The sequence below is a fragment of the Orycteropus afer genome, unplaced genomic scaffold (assembly GCF_000298275.1).
Source record: "Orycteropus afer afer isolate SDZICR_OR568_19922 unplaced genomic scaffold, OryAfe1.0 scaffold00003, whole genome shotgun sequence".
Classification (NCBI taxonomy): Eukaryota; Metazoa; Chordata; class Mammalia; order Tubulidentata; family Orycteropodidae; genus Orycteropus; species Orycteropus afer.
The window spans coordinates 26,135,467-26,152,119 of NW_006921590.1; the positions used below are offsets into that span (position 1 = coordinate 26,135,467).

A 16,653-nucleotide genomic window follows, 5' to 3' on the forward strand; every position below is an offset into this window, starting at 1 on the left:
TTTTTTTAAGGGATGATATCATTTCTTTGTGTCTGTGTGTGTGTGATTTGGGTGAAGATTTACAGAGCATATTCACTTTCCACACAGCAGTTCACATACACTTTGTCTCATGACATTGACCACAGTTTATCACAATGCAACAGCTCCCCTCCTACTTCCTCCCCATAGTTACCTCTTCCCTATGACCATCCCTCCATGCACTCCTGCCCCCTGAGCTGTCTCCCTGTGCATAAGCAGCCCTTCTTTCTCCCATGATTGTTCTCTCCAAGGAGTGTATCTACTTGAGATAAATGTTCAACTCATAGGCCTGTCTTTTGTTTGGTTGGAAACCACAGGTGTGGGTTCAATTCCAGACCTGAAGAGCAGTTAGGGACCATAGTCTCAGTGGTTCCACCAGGCTCTATCGGACCAGCAAACCTGGTCCCTCCCCCCCGCCTTTTTTTTTCCTCCAAATGATTTTGAGTTTTGTTCCACATTGTTCTCCTTCTCTATCCAGGATCTCCTACATAGATCCCCTTCAAGTGGATGACAGTGGTAGCCGGGCACCATCTAGTTCTTCTGGTCTCATAGTCGTATAGGCTGCAGAACAGATGGTGTACCACTCGCTAGGACTAATTGTTTCCATGACTTTTTGGTTTTCTTCATTCTTCTTTGCTCTGGATGAGGAGAGATATTTGGTCAGTTTTTGTGACTATTGCATGAGAGCCTGGGAAGAATGTATGTCCCCTAATTGTCAGAGAGGCAAGAGGGTTCTATATGTCTACTAAGCTTACTAAGTATGCTATTGGAATCTTCTATAGCATTACTTTTTTAATGCTCCATCTATCAATAACTGAGCATCTGTATTGAAGTCCTACATTGTTGTTGTTAGGTGCCATCAAGTCAGCTCCAACTCACAGCAATCTTATGAATAGCTGAATGAAACACTGCCCAGGCTTGCATCACCCTCCCAATTACCTCACAATATCCAAGCCCATTGCTGAAGCCATAGTGTCAATCCATCTCATTGAGGGTCTTCCTCTTTTTCACTGACCCTCTACCAAGCATGATGTCCTTCTCCAGGGATTAGAACCTCCTGACAACATGTTGAAAGTAAGCAAGATGAAGTCTCATCATCCTCACTTTTAAGGAGCATTTGGATGTACTTCCAAGACAGATTTGTTTGTTCTTCTGGAATTCTCTGGTATATTCAGTATTCTTCACCAATACCATAACTCAAATGTGTCAATTATTCTTCAATCTTCCTTTTTCATCATTCAGCTTTCAAATGCATATGAGGTGACCAAAAATACTGTGGCTTGGATCAGGTGCATCTTAGTCCTCAAAGTGACATTTTTGTTTTTTAACACTTTAATGAGGTCTTTGCAGCAGATTTGCCCAACGCAATATGTCATTTGATTTCTTGACTGCTGCATCCATGGGTGTTTATTGTGGATACAAGTAAAATGAAGTTCTTGCCACTCCAGTGTTTTCTTGATTTATCATGATGATGCCAATTGTGAGGATTTTTGCTTTCTTTATGTTGAGATGTAATCCATTCTGAAGGCTGTAGTCTTTGATCTTCATCAGTGACTGCTTCAGGTTATGTTTACTTATGGCAGGCAAGGTTGGATCATCTCCATATCACAATGAGAATACATTATGAAACTCTGTCAGCTTCTCCCTGTAGGGCTTTGTGTATTTTGAGTCTATTTTGGTAGATATGTTCTTGGAAAAAAAAAAAAAAAACCTCACTGCCATTGAGTCAATCCCAACTTCCAGCGACTGCCCTTTGGGTTTCTGAGGTGGTAAATCTTTATGGAAATAGATTGCCAAGTCTTCCTTCCATGGAATGGCTGGGGAGTTTGAACTGCCAACCTTCTGGTGAGCAGTCAAATGCCTTAGGCACTATGTCACCAGAGCTCCTTAGATACATTCTAGTTCATATATTTTTTTTTTTCTTTCTGGTAAACAGAACTGTTTACATTATCCAATGACTTTTCTTTTAATTGTTGTTGGTGACCTCTTGTGCTGCTATAACAGAAATATCACAAATGTATGGCTTTAACAAACAGGGCTTTGTTATCTTATGATTTTTGGAGGCTAGAAGTCCAAGTTCAAAGCGCTAGCTCTAGGGGCTAGATGAAGCCCCTTAACCTTAGGCTTCAGCTCTGCCTCTTGCTCCTGGCCCACTGAAGTTAGAGGCATCTCTTAGCTCAAGCAGCTGCTGGCTGCTGAGGCTGACAAACCCAAAGTTGACAAATAAAATGGCACAGTCCCAAAACCATTAAGCAACAGGGCAGGCCACTAGTAAACAGTCCCAAAATCGGCAGACAACATGTCAGGCCACTGAGATAAAGATTCAGCTACATGCAAGGTCCAAGCATGCCAAAAAGCTCAAAGACCTTTCTCAAAGCTGCTGCTTATGTACTGGAAGCAGATCCTATCTCTAAGGCAGCTACTCAGCTGCTCAAGTAGATTCCACCATGGAGATGATTACCAGACTCATCATGGGGCATAACTACATCCACCTGCCCAGCCACTCAAAACCAGGCCAGCCAGGTTGACACACAAGTTAACTACCACAATCGTAATAATGCTTTGTTTTCTTAAAATCTGTTTTGTCTCACATTAACATGGCTACCCCCAGATTTCTTTTGATTGTTGTTTCCTGGCAGGTGTTTTTTTTTTTTTTTTTTAATTCATTTTCTGTCAACTTTTCTGCATCTTATGTTTTATGTGTGTTACTAGCTAGATTTTGTTTTTTAGTCAGTGAGTTTAGTCCATTTTATATTTATTGCAATTATGAACAATGGAGGGTGTTAGGTCCCAAATAAAATAACCCTTTTAGACATGGTTAACTTTAACATGGTGGCTAATCAATAATTGCACTCACGGTTCTTCTACCCACAGTGGATCAGGGCAGGGAAGCCCCATTTCAAGAAAGGGGCCTGAAAGTCACATGTCCCACCTGGGGGAACTGTGTGTCACCCAAGTGTCTGCCAGCATAGCTGCCTACCTCTATAGAGAAAGCTGTTCTGTGTTTGCCCACCAGATTCAGAGACAGCAATTTGAAATGACAGACATGAAATATCATCCAAATAGAGTCCTAATGCTTGTTCGCCCCAAATAATCATTGAAACAGAAGCATTAAAGGGAAAATACATTGCACCATTTTATTCCTGCAGTGACTCATACATATTTGATGTGCAGAGATTTCTTGTATTCTACGACATCATTTCAGGGTTTCCTTAAACTATGCCTGAAGAATAATCCATGTGTTCTCTTAATGTTTGCTGCTAACCTAGGTTTTTATGATTATTTCTACAAAATTACTTTTATTTTTATTCTCACTGTGTCACTGATTGCTTTGGCCTCCTTGTGTACTTTAAAAAAAAAAAAAAAAAAAACAGGTACAGCAGTAGAAGAGAAAAATATTTGAAAGAGCATCTTCACCAGAGGAAGAAGTACAGAATTGCTTCAGGCTTCCAGTTAAACTATAATAAGGTAAAATAGGGAGAGGAACAGTAATGTGCATGATAGTAAAAGAATAGCTAACAAGTGCCTGGTAGGTAGCAGGTCCTCTGCTAAGTATCTATATCTATAGATAGAGGTGTTGTTGTTGTTGTTGTTGTTATGTGCCGTCGAGTCAAACCCGACTCATAGCAACCCCTCCTTGGGTTTCCGAGGCAGTATCACTACGGAAGTAGGATTGCCCAACCTTCCTTCCGAGGAGTGACTGGTGGGTTTGAACCGCCAGCCGTCTGGTTAGCAGACAAGTGTCTTAGCCACTATGCTACCAGAGCTCCCACAGATAGAGATAGATATACCCAATTGCCATGGAGTTGATTCTGACACTGGGTGACCCCATGTGTTTCAGAATAGAGCTGTGTGTGTAGGGTTTTCAATGGCTGATTCTTTGGAAATAGATCACCAGAACTTTTTTCTGAGGCACATTTGAGCGGACTTGGACCTACCAACTTTTAGTCAGCAGCCGAGTGCATTAACTATTTGCATGCCCCAGGGACTCCAGATATAGATGTACAGATAAAGATACATATAATTTTTTCTCCACTTAAATATCAAAAATCTGAGGCTCGGAAACATTAAGTAATTGGCTAGTGATCACACAATTAGGGAGGGGGCAGAGCCCACATTCCACCCTGGGTCTCTTTAAACCCAAAGTCCCCATCATAGTGATGAAGAAGTGAGTCCTGGAATGAAACTGCCAGAATTCAAATCTAAGCTCTGCCACTTAAAAGCTATGTGACAGTGAGCAAGTTGCTTACCTTCTCTGTGCCTCAGTTTCCCTGTCTGTAAAATGAGAATAACAATAATATTGATCCATACAGTTGTGAGGATTTAATGTGATGATATGAGAGGATGGCTCAGAACAGAGCCTGACACTTAGAGAAAGCTCAAAAACTATTAGTATTATGGTGTCAGGGGAACTTCTTGGGCTTCTTTATATCATGAATGAATGACATTACTAGTCAAATTCTAATCTTTAAATTGTATGGTTGTGTGATTCTCACCCTCAGCTTCAGGAGTCTTATTCTCCTACCAAACTCATCACTGATTCACTAGTGCTCCCACTGTGGGCCCCCCACCTGGCTTCCTTCAGCTGGTATGGCCCAGATTTCATGGTGCTTCTCCTCCATAGGACATTCCCTGATCTTCCCAATTATAAACTTCCAGAATATGTGGTTTTCTCATGACACTTAAGAGAATGACTATTTGGGTCATTACTTCATTCTACAAATATTTACTGAGCACCTATTACATGCCAGGCCCTGTTCTAGGCTCTGGGTTCTTTTCTCATGGAACTCATATTTTAATAAAGGGCATGAGGAGAGAGAAACAATAGACAGATACACACACAAAGTCAGAAAAAAAAATAACAGAGAGTTGTAGTGTGGTGCAGTAGTGAACGTGGTGTGATCCTCTAACTGGATGGCTACTTTAGCCTGAGGGTCATGGTAGTTAAGGTTGTGTGTCACCTTGGCTGGGCCTGGGTGGCTTGACTGGCAGTTCAAACCCACCAACCACTCCTCAGAAGGAAGGTGGGCAATCTACTTTCGTAGTGATAACTCCTTGGAAACCCAAGGAGGGGTCACTGTGAGTCAGATTGGACTCGATGGCAGTCAGAGTGAGTGAGTGAGTGAGTGAGTGAGTATTTAACAGAAAGGAGCTAGTGTCACTGGAGCACAGTGGGCCTGAATAGCTGGGCAGCTGGAGGTAGTTATTCCCATGATGAGACTGGCCATCAACTGGTAGAATCTGCAGTAAGCAGCTGCATAGCTGCTTTAGGGATGTGGTCTGGTTTCAGTATATAAGGAGAAGCTTTGGGGATGGTCTCTAGATTTTGGCATGCTTGAATCCTGCATGTAGCTGAGTCATTATTCAGCAGCCTGTCATGTTGTCTGCCGATCTTCGGACTGTTAATGCTGAATCAATGGCCTGCCATGTGGTTTGGTAATATAGGGACTATGCCATTTTATTTGTCAACCCTGGGCTCATTAGCCTCAGCAGCCAGCAGCTGCCTGAGTGAAGAGATACCTCTAGCTTCAGTGGGCTAGGAGCAAGAGGCAGAGCTGAAGCCCAAAATCGAGGGGCTTTCACCCAGCCCCTAGAGCCTGGCACTTTGAACTCGGACTTTTAGCCTCCAAAACTGTGAAAGAATAAACTCCTGTTTGTTAAAGCCATCCCATTTGTGGTATATTCCTGTCAGAGTGGCACTACGTAACTGAAATTGATAGTTTCTCTGTGAAAGTGAAATTTAAGCTGACATGTGAATGGCAAAGAGGTGCCACCAGATGAAGATCAATGGGAAAAGCATTCCAGGGAAGAGGGTACAGATAGTACAAAGGCTCTCAGGTGGGAATAAGCTTGGCTGGCGGTTCAAACCCACCAGCCACTCCTCAGAAGGAAGGTGGGCAATCTACTTCTGTAGTGGTTCCTGGAAAGGTGTGCATCAGGGTTGTGTCCTTTCTCCATACTTATTCAATCTGTATGCTAGGAGCTGTGGTAGCATAGTGCCTAAGGGACTTGACTGCTAACCAGAAGGGTGGTGGTTCGAACCCACCAGCCACTCCTCAGAAGGAAGGTTGGCAATCTACTTCTGTAGTGATACTGCCTTGGAAACCCAAGGAGGGGTTGCTATGAGTCGGGTCCGACTCAATGGCACATAACAACAACATGCTAAGCAAATAATCTAAGACTCTGGACTATATGAAGAAAAACATGGCATCATGATTGAAGGAAGACTCATTAGCAACCAGAAGTATACAGATGACTTAACCTTGCTTTCTGAAACTGAAGAGGACTTGAAGCACTTACTGATGAAGATCAAAGATGATAGCCTTCGATACAGATTACACCTCAACATAAAGAAACACAGTTCCTCACAACTGGACTGATAATCAATGCCACGATAAATGAGAAAAGATTGAAGTTGCCAAAGATTTCATTTTACTTGGATCCACAATCAACAGTTATAGAAGCAGCAGTCAAGAAATCAACATATATTGCATTGGGCCAATCTGCTGTGAAACCAAACCAAACTCACTGAAACTGAGTCAATTCTGACTCATAGCAACCCTATAGGACAGAGTAGAACTGCCTCATAGGGTTTCCAAGGCTATGAATCTTTATGGAAGCAGATTGCCTTACCTTTCTCCAGCAGGGCAGCTGTAGGTTCTGCTGACCTGTTGGTTAGCAGCTCAATGCTTTAACCACAGCAGACCTCTTTAAATTGTTAAAAAGCATAGATTTTTCACTTTGAGGATTAGGGGGCATCTGACCCAAGCCATGGCATTTTCAGTTGCCTCACATGCATGTGAAAGCTGGACAATGAATAAGGAAGACCAAAGAATGGATGAGTTTGAATTATGGTGTTGGTGATGAATATTGAATATACCATGGACTGCCAGAAGAACAAACAAATATGTCATGGAAGAAGTACAGCCAGAATGCTCCATAGAAGTGAGGATGGCAAGACTTTATCTCATTTACTTTGGACATATTATCAGGAAGGACCAGTCCTTGGAGAAGGAAATCATTCTTGGTAAAGTAGATCAGTGAAAACAAAGGAAGATCCTCAGTGAGGTGTATCGACACAGTGGCTAGCTGTATCAGTGGGTTCAAATGTAGCAATGATTGTGAGGATGATACTGGACCAGGCAGTGTTTTATTTTGTTGTACATGGGGTCATTGACTCAGAACTGAAGGGACAGCACCTAACAAAAACAAGGTCAAAGGATTAAAGGTGACCATGAAGTGGAAGAATAGATGGAGTAAATATGGTGGGAGGGTGTAAAAAAGTGATTGGTTAGAGAGTAGATGGCTTAGAGTTACTTTCAGAAGTCTTACAGTCATTAGTGATGATGAGATCAAGGGTATAGTCATGGTAATGGGCAACTGAGGAAAAGTAGAGGAAATGATTATTGGGTATGAAACAATCAAAAATCATAGGGATCAAGAATACCAAAGTCATAAGAATGGTGACACGATTAGGAGGTGATAGGAAGAGAGTGAGCCAGTTGATAAAGTCATCAGTAAACAAAGGAAGTAAGCAGGGTTTGGTAAATGTCAGAAAAAGAAGAAGCGTGGATTTCTGGGTATCTAAGGTGACTAGGGATGTGAGGTATGCTGGGTTCAGTCCTGATAACCTCTTAACAGGAGGTAGGCAACTTATTCAAGCTGGAGATGTAGGGTACCAGGGCTGCTGTTCTCTCCAGCACTTGGAGTTCCAAGACCTGAGTGAGCTCAAACTCCCCAACCCACTAGCTGTGTGAGTTTGTGGAAGTCAACTGAAACCTATTTATTCTCCTCTGTGAAATGAAGATAAAAATGCAATAAATTGCCTAGTTCACAAGGATCATTTGAGATAATGCAAAAGCACTTTGCAAACTATAAAATGCTAGTTAAAATTAAAAATTTATATATCGTGAATTATAATCACTGACCTGTAAACCAGAACAGAATCAATTACTTATTCTTCCTTTGTCTGCCACAATACCTAACCCAGTTCCTTATATTCTACAGATTGTAATAGTACTCAATCTAGAGATTGAATAGCATTGCACAATAAAAATGTATAAAATGAATGGGAGTCTCTGATTAATGTCTTCAGTGTTAACATCACTACTGATACTGTTCAGCCTTAATACTTTACAAATTCTGAAGGAAAACACCAAATTTATTTTCACTGAATCCACTGAAATGAAGAACAAAGGAACACCTCTTCAAGATGAAAGTCATAGATCCAAGTTGAAGATGGCAGATTAGGCAGATACACTATCCAGACCCTCTGCAACAAAGACTCAAAAAAAAAAAAAAAAAAGAGAAATGGCTACAGGTGACAATCCTGGATCCCAGAGCTTCAAAGGAAAGGATGAAGGAGTAGATCAAATACCAATAAGAGGAAGAAACTGAATAAAAACAGTGAAGAAGCAGTGGTACACTGCTAACCAGCACAGCTTAGCCATTTTGAATTATTGCAGTCTGCATTGCAATCAGAGCAGGAACCAGATAGCAGGCTCCACTTGCCCAGGACTGCACCAGCACACATGTCAGTGATCAGGTGGCCAGAGAATTGGAAGCCACTGACCTTTCCCAACCATACTCACCCACACCCGCTGCCTCACCCTCTGCGTAAATGCCACTACCTGCTCCAGTACTACTGGACTGATGACAGATGGCAGCCAACACCCACCCAGTCTGCCCTCAGTTGCTCTGCAAGATCAGTGATCAGAGACACTGTTACTAAATCTACCCAGAGACAAGTGGTGAGCCCCCAATGCTGCCAAAGTAGCAACCAGCATAACATCAACACCCTGTTGCCTAGATTTATTAAAACAGAACAAAATGAAAAATCAGAGTGAACCAAACCAACATACAATCAACAGATTAATACAGTAACACTACAGTGTCTCAGAGACAACAGACAACTTCAGATCACACACACACACACACACACACACACAAGATGTCTCAAACAATGACTAAAGTACAGAGCCAGAAAATCTTCCAGAAGAAGAAATGTTAGTGGAATTACCTGATAAAGAATTCAAAATTATATTTAGGTACCTTCAGTGGATTGAAAGGTCAAAGCCAGACAAAATTAAAGAAAACACACAAAATTCTAGAAGAATTAAAAAAAAAAAAAAAAAAAAAACAGTGCAAGAACAAATTGACAAAATAAATGATAAATTAGAAACCATACAAAACATCAAATAGAAATCTGGAAGGTTAATACTAAAATTTCAAAAGTGGATAACACATTGGAAGGACAAAGGAGTAGAATTGAATCAATGGAACACAGAATTAGTGAGATTGAAGACACATCTCTCAACATAAGTTTGTTGGAAGAACAATCAGAAAAAAGAATGAAAATAATGAAGAAAGCTTAACTTTCATTTGGGACATTAAGAGGAATAACTTAACTGTGATTGAAATTCCAGAACAAAATGAGACCAAAAAAGAAAAAAAACCTGAGAAAATTGTTGACAATTTACTGGAAGAAAACTTCCCTAATATCATGAAAGATGAAAGGATATGCATTCAGGAAGCTCAACACCAAATTGGATAGCTCCCAAAAGAAAATCACCAAGATATATCACAAACAAACATTCTAAAACCAAAGACAAAGAAAGAAAGAATCCTGAAATCAGCTCAGGAAAAATGAAAAGTCACCTTGAGAGGAGAACCAATAAGACTAAGCTCTGATTTCTTGGCAAAAAACATGCAGGCAAGAAGGCAATGGGATGACATACATAAAACACTGAAAGAAAAAACTGCCAACCAACAATTATAAAGCCAGCAAAATTGTCTCTCACAAACAATGGTGAAATTAGAACATTTGCAGATAAATTGAAATTGAGAGAATTTGCAAAAACTTGACCACCCTTACAAAAAAATTCTAAAGGGGGTTTTGCAGACACAGAACCACCAACAGCAGACAACAACTGGAGATTAAGACATATGGCAACATCACCTGGAAATCACCCCAGACAAAGAAATATCAAAAAAAAAAACCCTACAAGATGGAAAATAGGGAACCAGAGATACCAATTTGTAGATGATGATAACTACAAAGCAAAAAGAGGGAATAAATGATGTGGTTACAGAACTTCCAAATGAATAGGAAGTGAAGAGGATATCAAGAAAGAAGGAACTGCTTTAAACTTGGGAAAATGATAATAAATACAGTGTAACCTCAAAGAAAATAATAAACCTCCACACCAAAATAAAAAAGAATTATAAACTCTCATTAAATACTAAAACAATATCAATGAAAGAAATAATGAGAAAATCCATAAACAAAATGAGCTCAGCACAGAAGAATATATGCAACAAAGAAACAATCAACACCACCACAAACAGCAAAATGGCAGCAGTAAATTCATACCTAATAATAATTACATTGAAGGTAAATGGATTAAAAACACCAGTCAAGAGACAGAGAGTAGCAGAATGGATAAGAAAACATGAACCAACAATATGCTGTCTACCAGAGACACACCTTAGACACAAAGATGAAAACAAACTAAAAATCAAAGGTTGGAGAAGAAAAAAAAATCAAACAAATGGCAACCAAAAAAAAAGTAGGCATGGCTCTTTTTTATTATTATTAACCCAATAAAATAGACTTCAAAGCATAAACCACCAAAAGAGACAAGGGAAGGACATTATGTAATGATTAAAGGGTCAATTAAACAAGAGGAAATAACCATAATAAATATCTACATACCCAGTGAAAGAGCCCTAAAGTACATAAATCACACTTTAATAGAACTGAAAAGAGAAATAAATAACTGTATTTTCAATGAAGGACAAAACTAGAAAGCAGTTTATCAAAAATACAGAAGATCTAAACAACACAGTCAACCTCACAGATGTGTACAGAGCATTTCACCTAACAACAGCACAATATGCATTCTTTTCCAGTGCACATGGAACTTTCTCCAGAATAGACCATGTGTGAGGCCATAAAGCAAGCCTCAATAAATTTTAAAAGACTAAAATCTTTTAAAATCACAATGCTATAAATTAGAAATCAACAACAGGAAAATAAAGGGGGAGGGGCACAAACCATGGAAACCAAAGAAAACCCTGCTTAAAAACTAGTGGGGAATAGAAGAAATTAAAAATAAAAATTCTGTAAATTTTCTTAAACATACTAAGATCTTTGGGACACAGCAAAAGCAGGGCTCAGAGGACAATTTATAGCAATAAATGCTCATATCAAAAAATAAGAAAGAATCAAATCAACACCTTAACCCAACATCTCCAACTATTAGAAAAAGAACAGCAAAAAAAATAAAATAATAAAACAACTCACAGTCACCAGAAGAAAGGAAATAATAAATATTGAAGCAGAAATAACAGAAAAAATAGAATCAACAAGACTGAAAATTGGTTCTTTGAAAGGATTAATAAAATTGACAAACCACTAGGAAATTTAACAAATGAAGAAGATGCACATAACATGAATAAGAAATGAAATAAGCAATGTCACAACAGAACCTAATGAAATGAAAAGGATAATAACAGACTACTCTGAAGAACTATAACAAATTTGAAAACCTAGAAGAAATGGACAGATTTCTAAAAACACACTACCTACCCAAACTAATACAAGCTGAGATAGAAAACTTGAACAGATCCATCACAAAAAGGAAACTGAACAAGTCATCTAAAAAATAAAATAAAATACCTCCTAACAAAAAAGCTCCTGGCCCAGATGGCTTCACTGGGAATTCTACCAAACATCCAGAGAAGAGCTGACGGTAGGTAATACTATTCAAACTATTCCAGAATATAGAAAACGATGAAATACTACAAAACTCATTCTATGAAGCAAACATAACCCCGATACCAAAACCAGCCAAAGACATAACTAAAAAAGAAAATTACACACCAATATCCATTGTGACATTGAGGCTAAAACTCTGCAAATATTAGCCAATCAACTCCAACAACATACCATAAAAAATAATAAAACATCATAGCCAACTAGGATTCATGCCAGATGTGCAAAGAGGGTTCAACATTAGAAAAACAATCAGCATAATCCACCACATCAATAAAACAAAGGAAAAGAATCCCAAGATCATACCAACTGACACAGAACAGACATTTGACAAAATCCAACACCCATTCTTGATAAAAATGCTTAGCAAAGAAGTAGAAAGGAAATTCTACAACATAATTAAGGGCATAAACACAAAACCAATGGCGAGAGACTGAAAACATTCCTCTTGTGAACAGGACCCAGACAAGGATGCCCTTTATCACCACTCCTATTCAACATAGTATTGGAAGTCATAGCCAGGGAAGTAAGACAAGAAAGGGAAATAAAAGGCATCCACATTTACAAAGAAAAGGTAAAACTAGCTTTATTTGTAGATGATATGCTCCTATACATAGAAAATCCTAGAGACTCAACAAGGAAACTCCTGGCACTAATTGAAGGCTTTAGCAAAGTATCAGGGTACAACATCAACATACAAAAATCAGTAGGATTCCTCTACACTAATAAAGAGAACTCTAAAAAGGAATTCAGAAAAACAATTCCATTTTTAAGAGCTACCCAAAACATGAAGTAATTAGGAATAAATTTATCCAAAGGCACAAAAGACCTAAACAAAGAAAACTACAAAACACTATTAGACTTCCAGTAAGATGGTGGGATAGGCAGACAAGCTACATAGACCCTCTTCAACCAAGAAGAGAAACCAATTGACTTAGATACAGTAGATAAGCCCTGAGCTTTGAAAGAAAGGTACAGAAGTGGATTAAACACCAACTAGTAGAACCTGAATGAAAACAGTAAATAAGGAGAAAAACAGAGCTCTGGGCTGTCAGCTATCCTTACAGTACAGACAGTCTCAATATCTCCAAGTGGTGTTAGGACCTGAGAATTAACCTAAATATCGTCCCTGCTCACCAAGGGCTGCGCTGGTGGCTGATGACTAAAAAGGGAAACAGCAAAGAAGGAGACAAACTGAGCTGTGGACTTTCAGCTATTTGGAGGGTACAGCCATTTTGAATGTTTACCATTGGCAGCCATTTTGGATATTTAAAGTGACAGTGTTCTTGTTCAGATTCCAGGGACCTAAGAATAGGCTCCGCTTGCCAAGGACGGCACAGACATGAAAAGGGAGACAGGTGGTGAGTGAGTAAGTGCTGCCAACTAATGAATAGAGGAGTGCAATATCCTGCTTACTCAGACACATCCAAACAAAAAACAAACTCACTGCATTTGCCTAGAAAAGCAGGAGGGAATGAGAAAGAAGGATAAAGGGAAGGGGTGTGCGCAGGGAGAAAGTGGGAAGAATGCTGTTATAGTGTGGGGATTGCAGTAAATGTCACAAAACAGAATGTGTATGGATTGTTGAATGGAAAACCAGTTTCCTCTGTAAACTTTCACCAAAATCACAAAAAAAGGGACAAAAAAGATAAAAGTCATAAAACAATTTGTACATTTTGACCTAATAATCCAATTCCCACATGTATACAAAAAATAAGTACAAAAGGGGCACACATGAGTTTTCATATAGCGAGCACACTCCACTTCTAGAGATTTGGTGCTGGGAAATACTCTCCTAAACAGAAAAGCTACATGCCTAAAGATGTTCACACAGTGTTACAGTAAAAGAGTGGGAAAAAAGCTAAATGTTTGGCAGAGGAATGATTAGGTAAGTCTTGGCACATAAACTCTATGAAAGATTATGGAGCCAGGAAAAATGTCAGTTTCAAGAACTGTAGAACAAAATCCACAAACCCAAATGCCTGGAGCCAGGCAGGTAGGAGAAATACGGGAAACAGCCTAGGATAAGATGCTAATGAGTGGGGGTGGGAGAGGGTTAAGGACAGTTATAAAAGGAAAAGTAGAAAGTGCAGACCCTACCTAAAGGCTTCACACTCCATTTTTAAAATAATAATAAATAAAACATGGTGCTGACCATACAAAGCATGTCATAGGCCTCATTTGTGATGCTTGCTGGAAACAGGAGAAATGAGCATAACCCAGTACTAAATGTGGAGATACAATTGTAATAATGCAAAGATTGTGTCTATATATGGACAAAGACTGCAGGTATATACAGAAAAATAAAGGTTGGCCTTAGTGGGAAGTTGGCTTAATTATGTGACAACTTTAAACCTCAGTTTCTTCATCTGCAAAAAAAGGATTTTAAAAAAATACTTCCTTTAGAAAGCTGTTACAAGGTTTAAAAGCATAGAAAAGTGCCTGGCACGCTTAATAAAACAATTCTTCTTTCCTTCTTTTTCCTCCTCCGTATTGTATTATGATTATTAGCTGCTTCTCTGATTTTATTTTCTACCAGCCTCTTTCCTTTTCTTCTCTCAATTCCAGGCATACTAATCTTATTAATAGTTCTGCATAATAAAATGTTTTAACCTTAGATCCTAAATTCTCTTCCCCCACTCTTTGCCTGGGTTGATTTCTCAGTTCATGGAGCTTCTGCTCAAATGACACCTCCTCAGAGAGGATGTCCTTGTACCCCCACCCCTTCTCAGTTTCTCATCCAACTTTATTTTTTGTCATTGCACTTAGCACTACCTGACATTTTATTATCTATCTAGCTATGTATTTCTGTTTATTCTCTCTCTGCCTTAGAAGGAAAGTTCCATGAAGGCAGGAATTTCTCTATCTTGTTCACTTCTGTCTTCCCAGTTCCTAGAAGGGTGTCTAGCACATAACAGACATTTAGGAAGATTTTGTTGAATATTGTTGAACTTTTACGGTGGAGACATTGCCCCTTATTTTTCTTCTCTTTTTTTAAAATCTCATGGTTGCAATGTTATTTTTGTAATGAATGATTTTAAAATGCATTGTTCTTACAGGTGACTTCAATGTGTAACTCTCCATCATCTTTGACTTGTTTGGCAGATCAGCTATGCAGAAACTGGGAGCAGAAGTATTTGAAGAGGTCTATAATTATCTCAAGAGAGCAAGGCAGCAGCACGCCAGTGAAGCAGAAATCCGGGAGTATCTAGAAAAACTGGTGCCTCACGCCAGCGACTGTTTTGAGGTTGACCAACTCCTCTACTTTGAGGAGCAGTTGCTTATCACAACAGGAGAAAAGGCTACGCTCCAGAACCTTTGGCGAGCGACTGTCAAAACAAGCACATACTGAAGTGGACAAGCTGAACACATAGGCTGGACTCCATTATGGAAAATGCGTACATCACTGGAGCTGCCACCTTCATTTTCAAATCCTTGTCATGGCAAGTAATGACTCGAGTTTGTTCAGTGGCCACACTGTGTCAGAGTAGACCTGTGCTCCATAGGATTTGCAGTGGCTGATTTGTCAGAAGTAGATCACCAGGGCTTTCTTCCAAGGTGCCTCTGGGTGAACTTGAACTCCGGCCTTTCAGTTAGCAGCTGAGCGTGTTAACTGGGCTACCCTAGAATTCCATTTAGGAAGTAGAAATCATGTCTGCCTATACTCTGAGTGTTGTTTGGTTTGCATCCTGAGAGGCTTATGGATGACTTCGGCTTCTTGTAAAGCATTTCCCCCATGGATTCCCTTGGGGGTTCCAGCAGGCTTGGCCAGTGATGGCCTGGGAGAAGCCTTGTGCTCTTTACCATTTCCATTTGGGGGATAGAGTTCAGTGCCTGACCCCTTGGGTCTCAGTGGACTGTGGCCAGCCTGCTCACAAGGGTCAGTGGACATTGGCCTTTGGCCTCAGATATACCAAGCAATTGCTCAGGAGTCAACCATACCTGTCTCAGGTGGCCACATGACTAACATGCAAGAAGTACCTATATAAAAGGATTTGGAATAAAATGCCAAAACATGATTTCCTCCTGTGATTTCTTCCCCAAACTCATCCCTTCAGCATTGAAGACATTTATTCAACTATACTATTTTGTATAGTTACAAAGTAAATTACCTATTTTATCTTTTCCATATCCAAAAGTACCTTGTTGACTATCGCACATCCATCTAATGATAATTATCACTCTAATTTAAAAAAAAAAAAAAAACTGCCATTGAATCAATTCCAACTCATAGTGACCCCCATAGTGTTTCCAAGGCTGTAAACCTTTATGGAAGTGGACTGCCTCATCCAGAACAGTGGTTGATGGGTTCAAACTGCTGGCCTTTTGGTTAGCAGCCAAATGCTTTAACCATTGTGCCACCAGAACTCCTTCACCACTGGGCCACTGGTTCTCAAATTTGATTTCCATCAGAATCATCTGGAGGGGTCAGACTTTCCTGATTCAGAAAGTCGGGGTCAGGACCTGAGGATCTGCATGTCTAACAAGTTTCCAGGTGGTGCTGCTACTGATTTTGTGAGGACCACAGAGCCACTGCTTAAGACCCTCTTTCTAATGACTGCCTCTCTTCTCTCATTATTTTAAGCAGTGGTTTTGTCTGCTCTATAATGGGGCTTACAATTCAGCTTACCTACATCTCTGAAGGTGGTATAAGGAGTGGGAAGTAGGCCCTAATGACTTCAGCTGCCTCACATTGAGTACTTTTAAATTACAAGTGGTGAGAAGTCCAGGTGTGACTAAGAGAACTTGATGGGTTCATTTTAAGGACAAGGGAGCATGGCCACTGTGGCACCAAGGCTTTGCCTGCCCCATGACCTTACCCCCACTTCTCCCCAGCAACTAGAGGAACCATGGGGGTG

At 39.8% G+C, this 16,653-nt stretch overlaps 1 protein-coding gene across 1 annotated transcript in view; it reads left to right on the plus strand.

The window, feature by feature from the left end:
* The window catches only part of NEK11 (NIMA related kinase 11), a 576,822-nt gene extending 561,676 nt beyond the window's left edge, over positions 1 to 15,146 (plus strand). Inside the window, exon 16 of the mRNA XM_007937422.1 lies at positions 14,900 to 15,146. Coding sequence (XP_007935613.1) covers positions 14,900 to 15,146 — 247 coding nt within the window. The remainder of the gene's footprint in view (positions 1 to 14,899) is intronic.
* Positions 15,147 to 16,653: the final 1,507 nt, after the last annotated feature.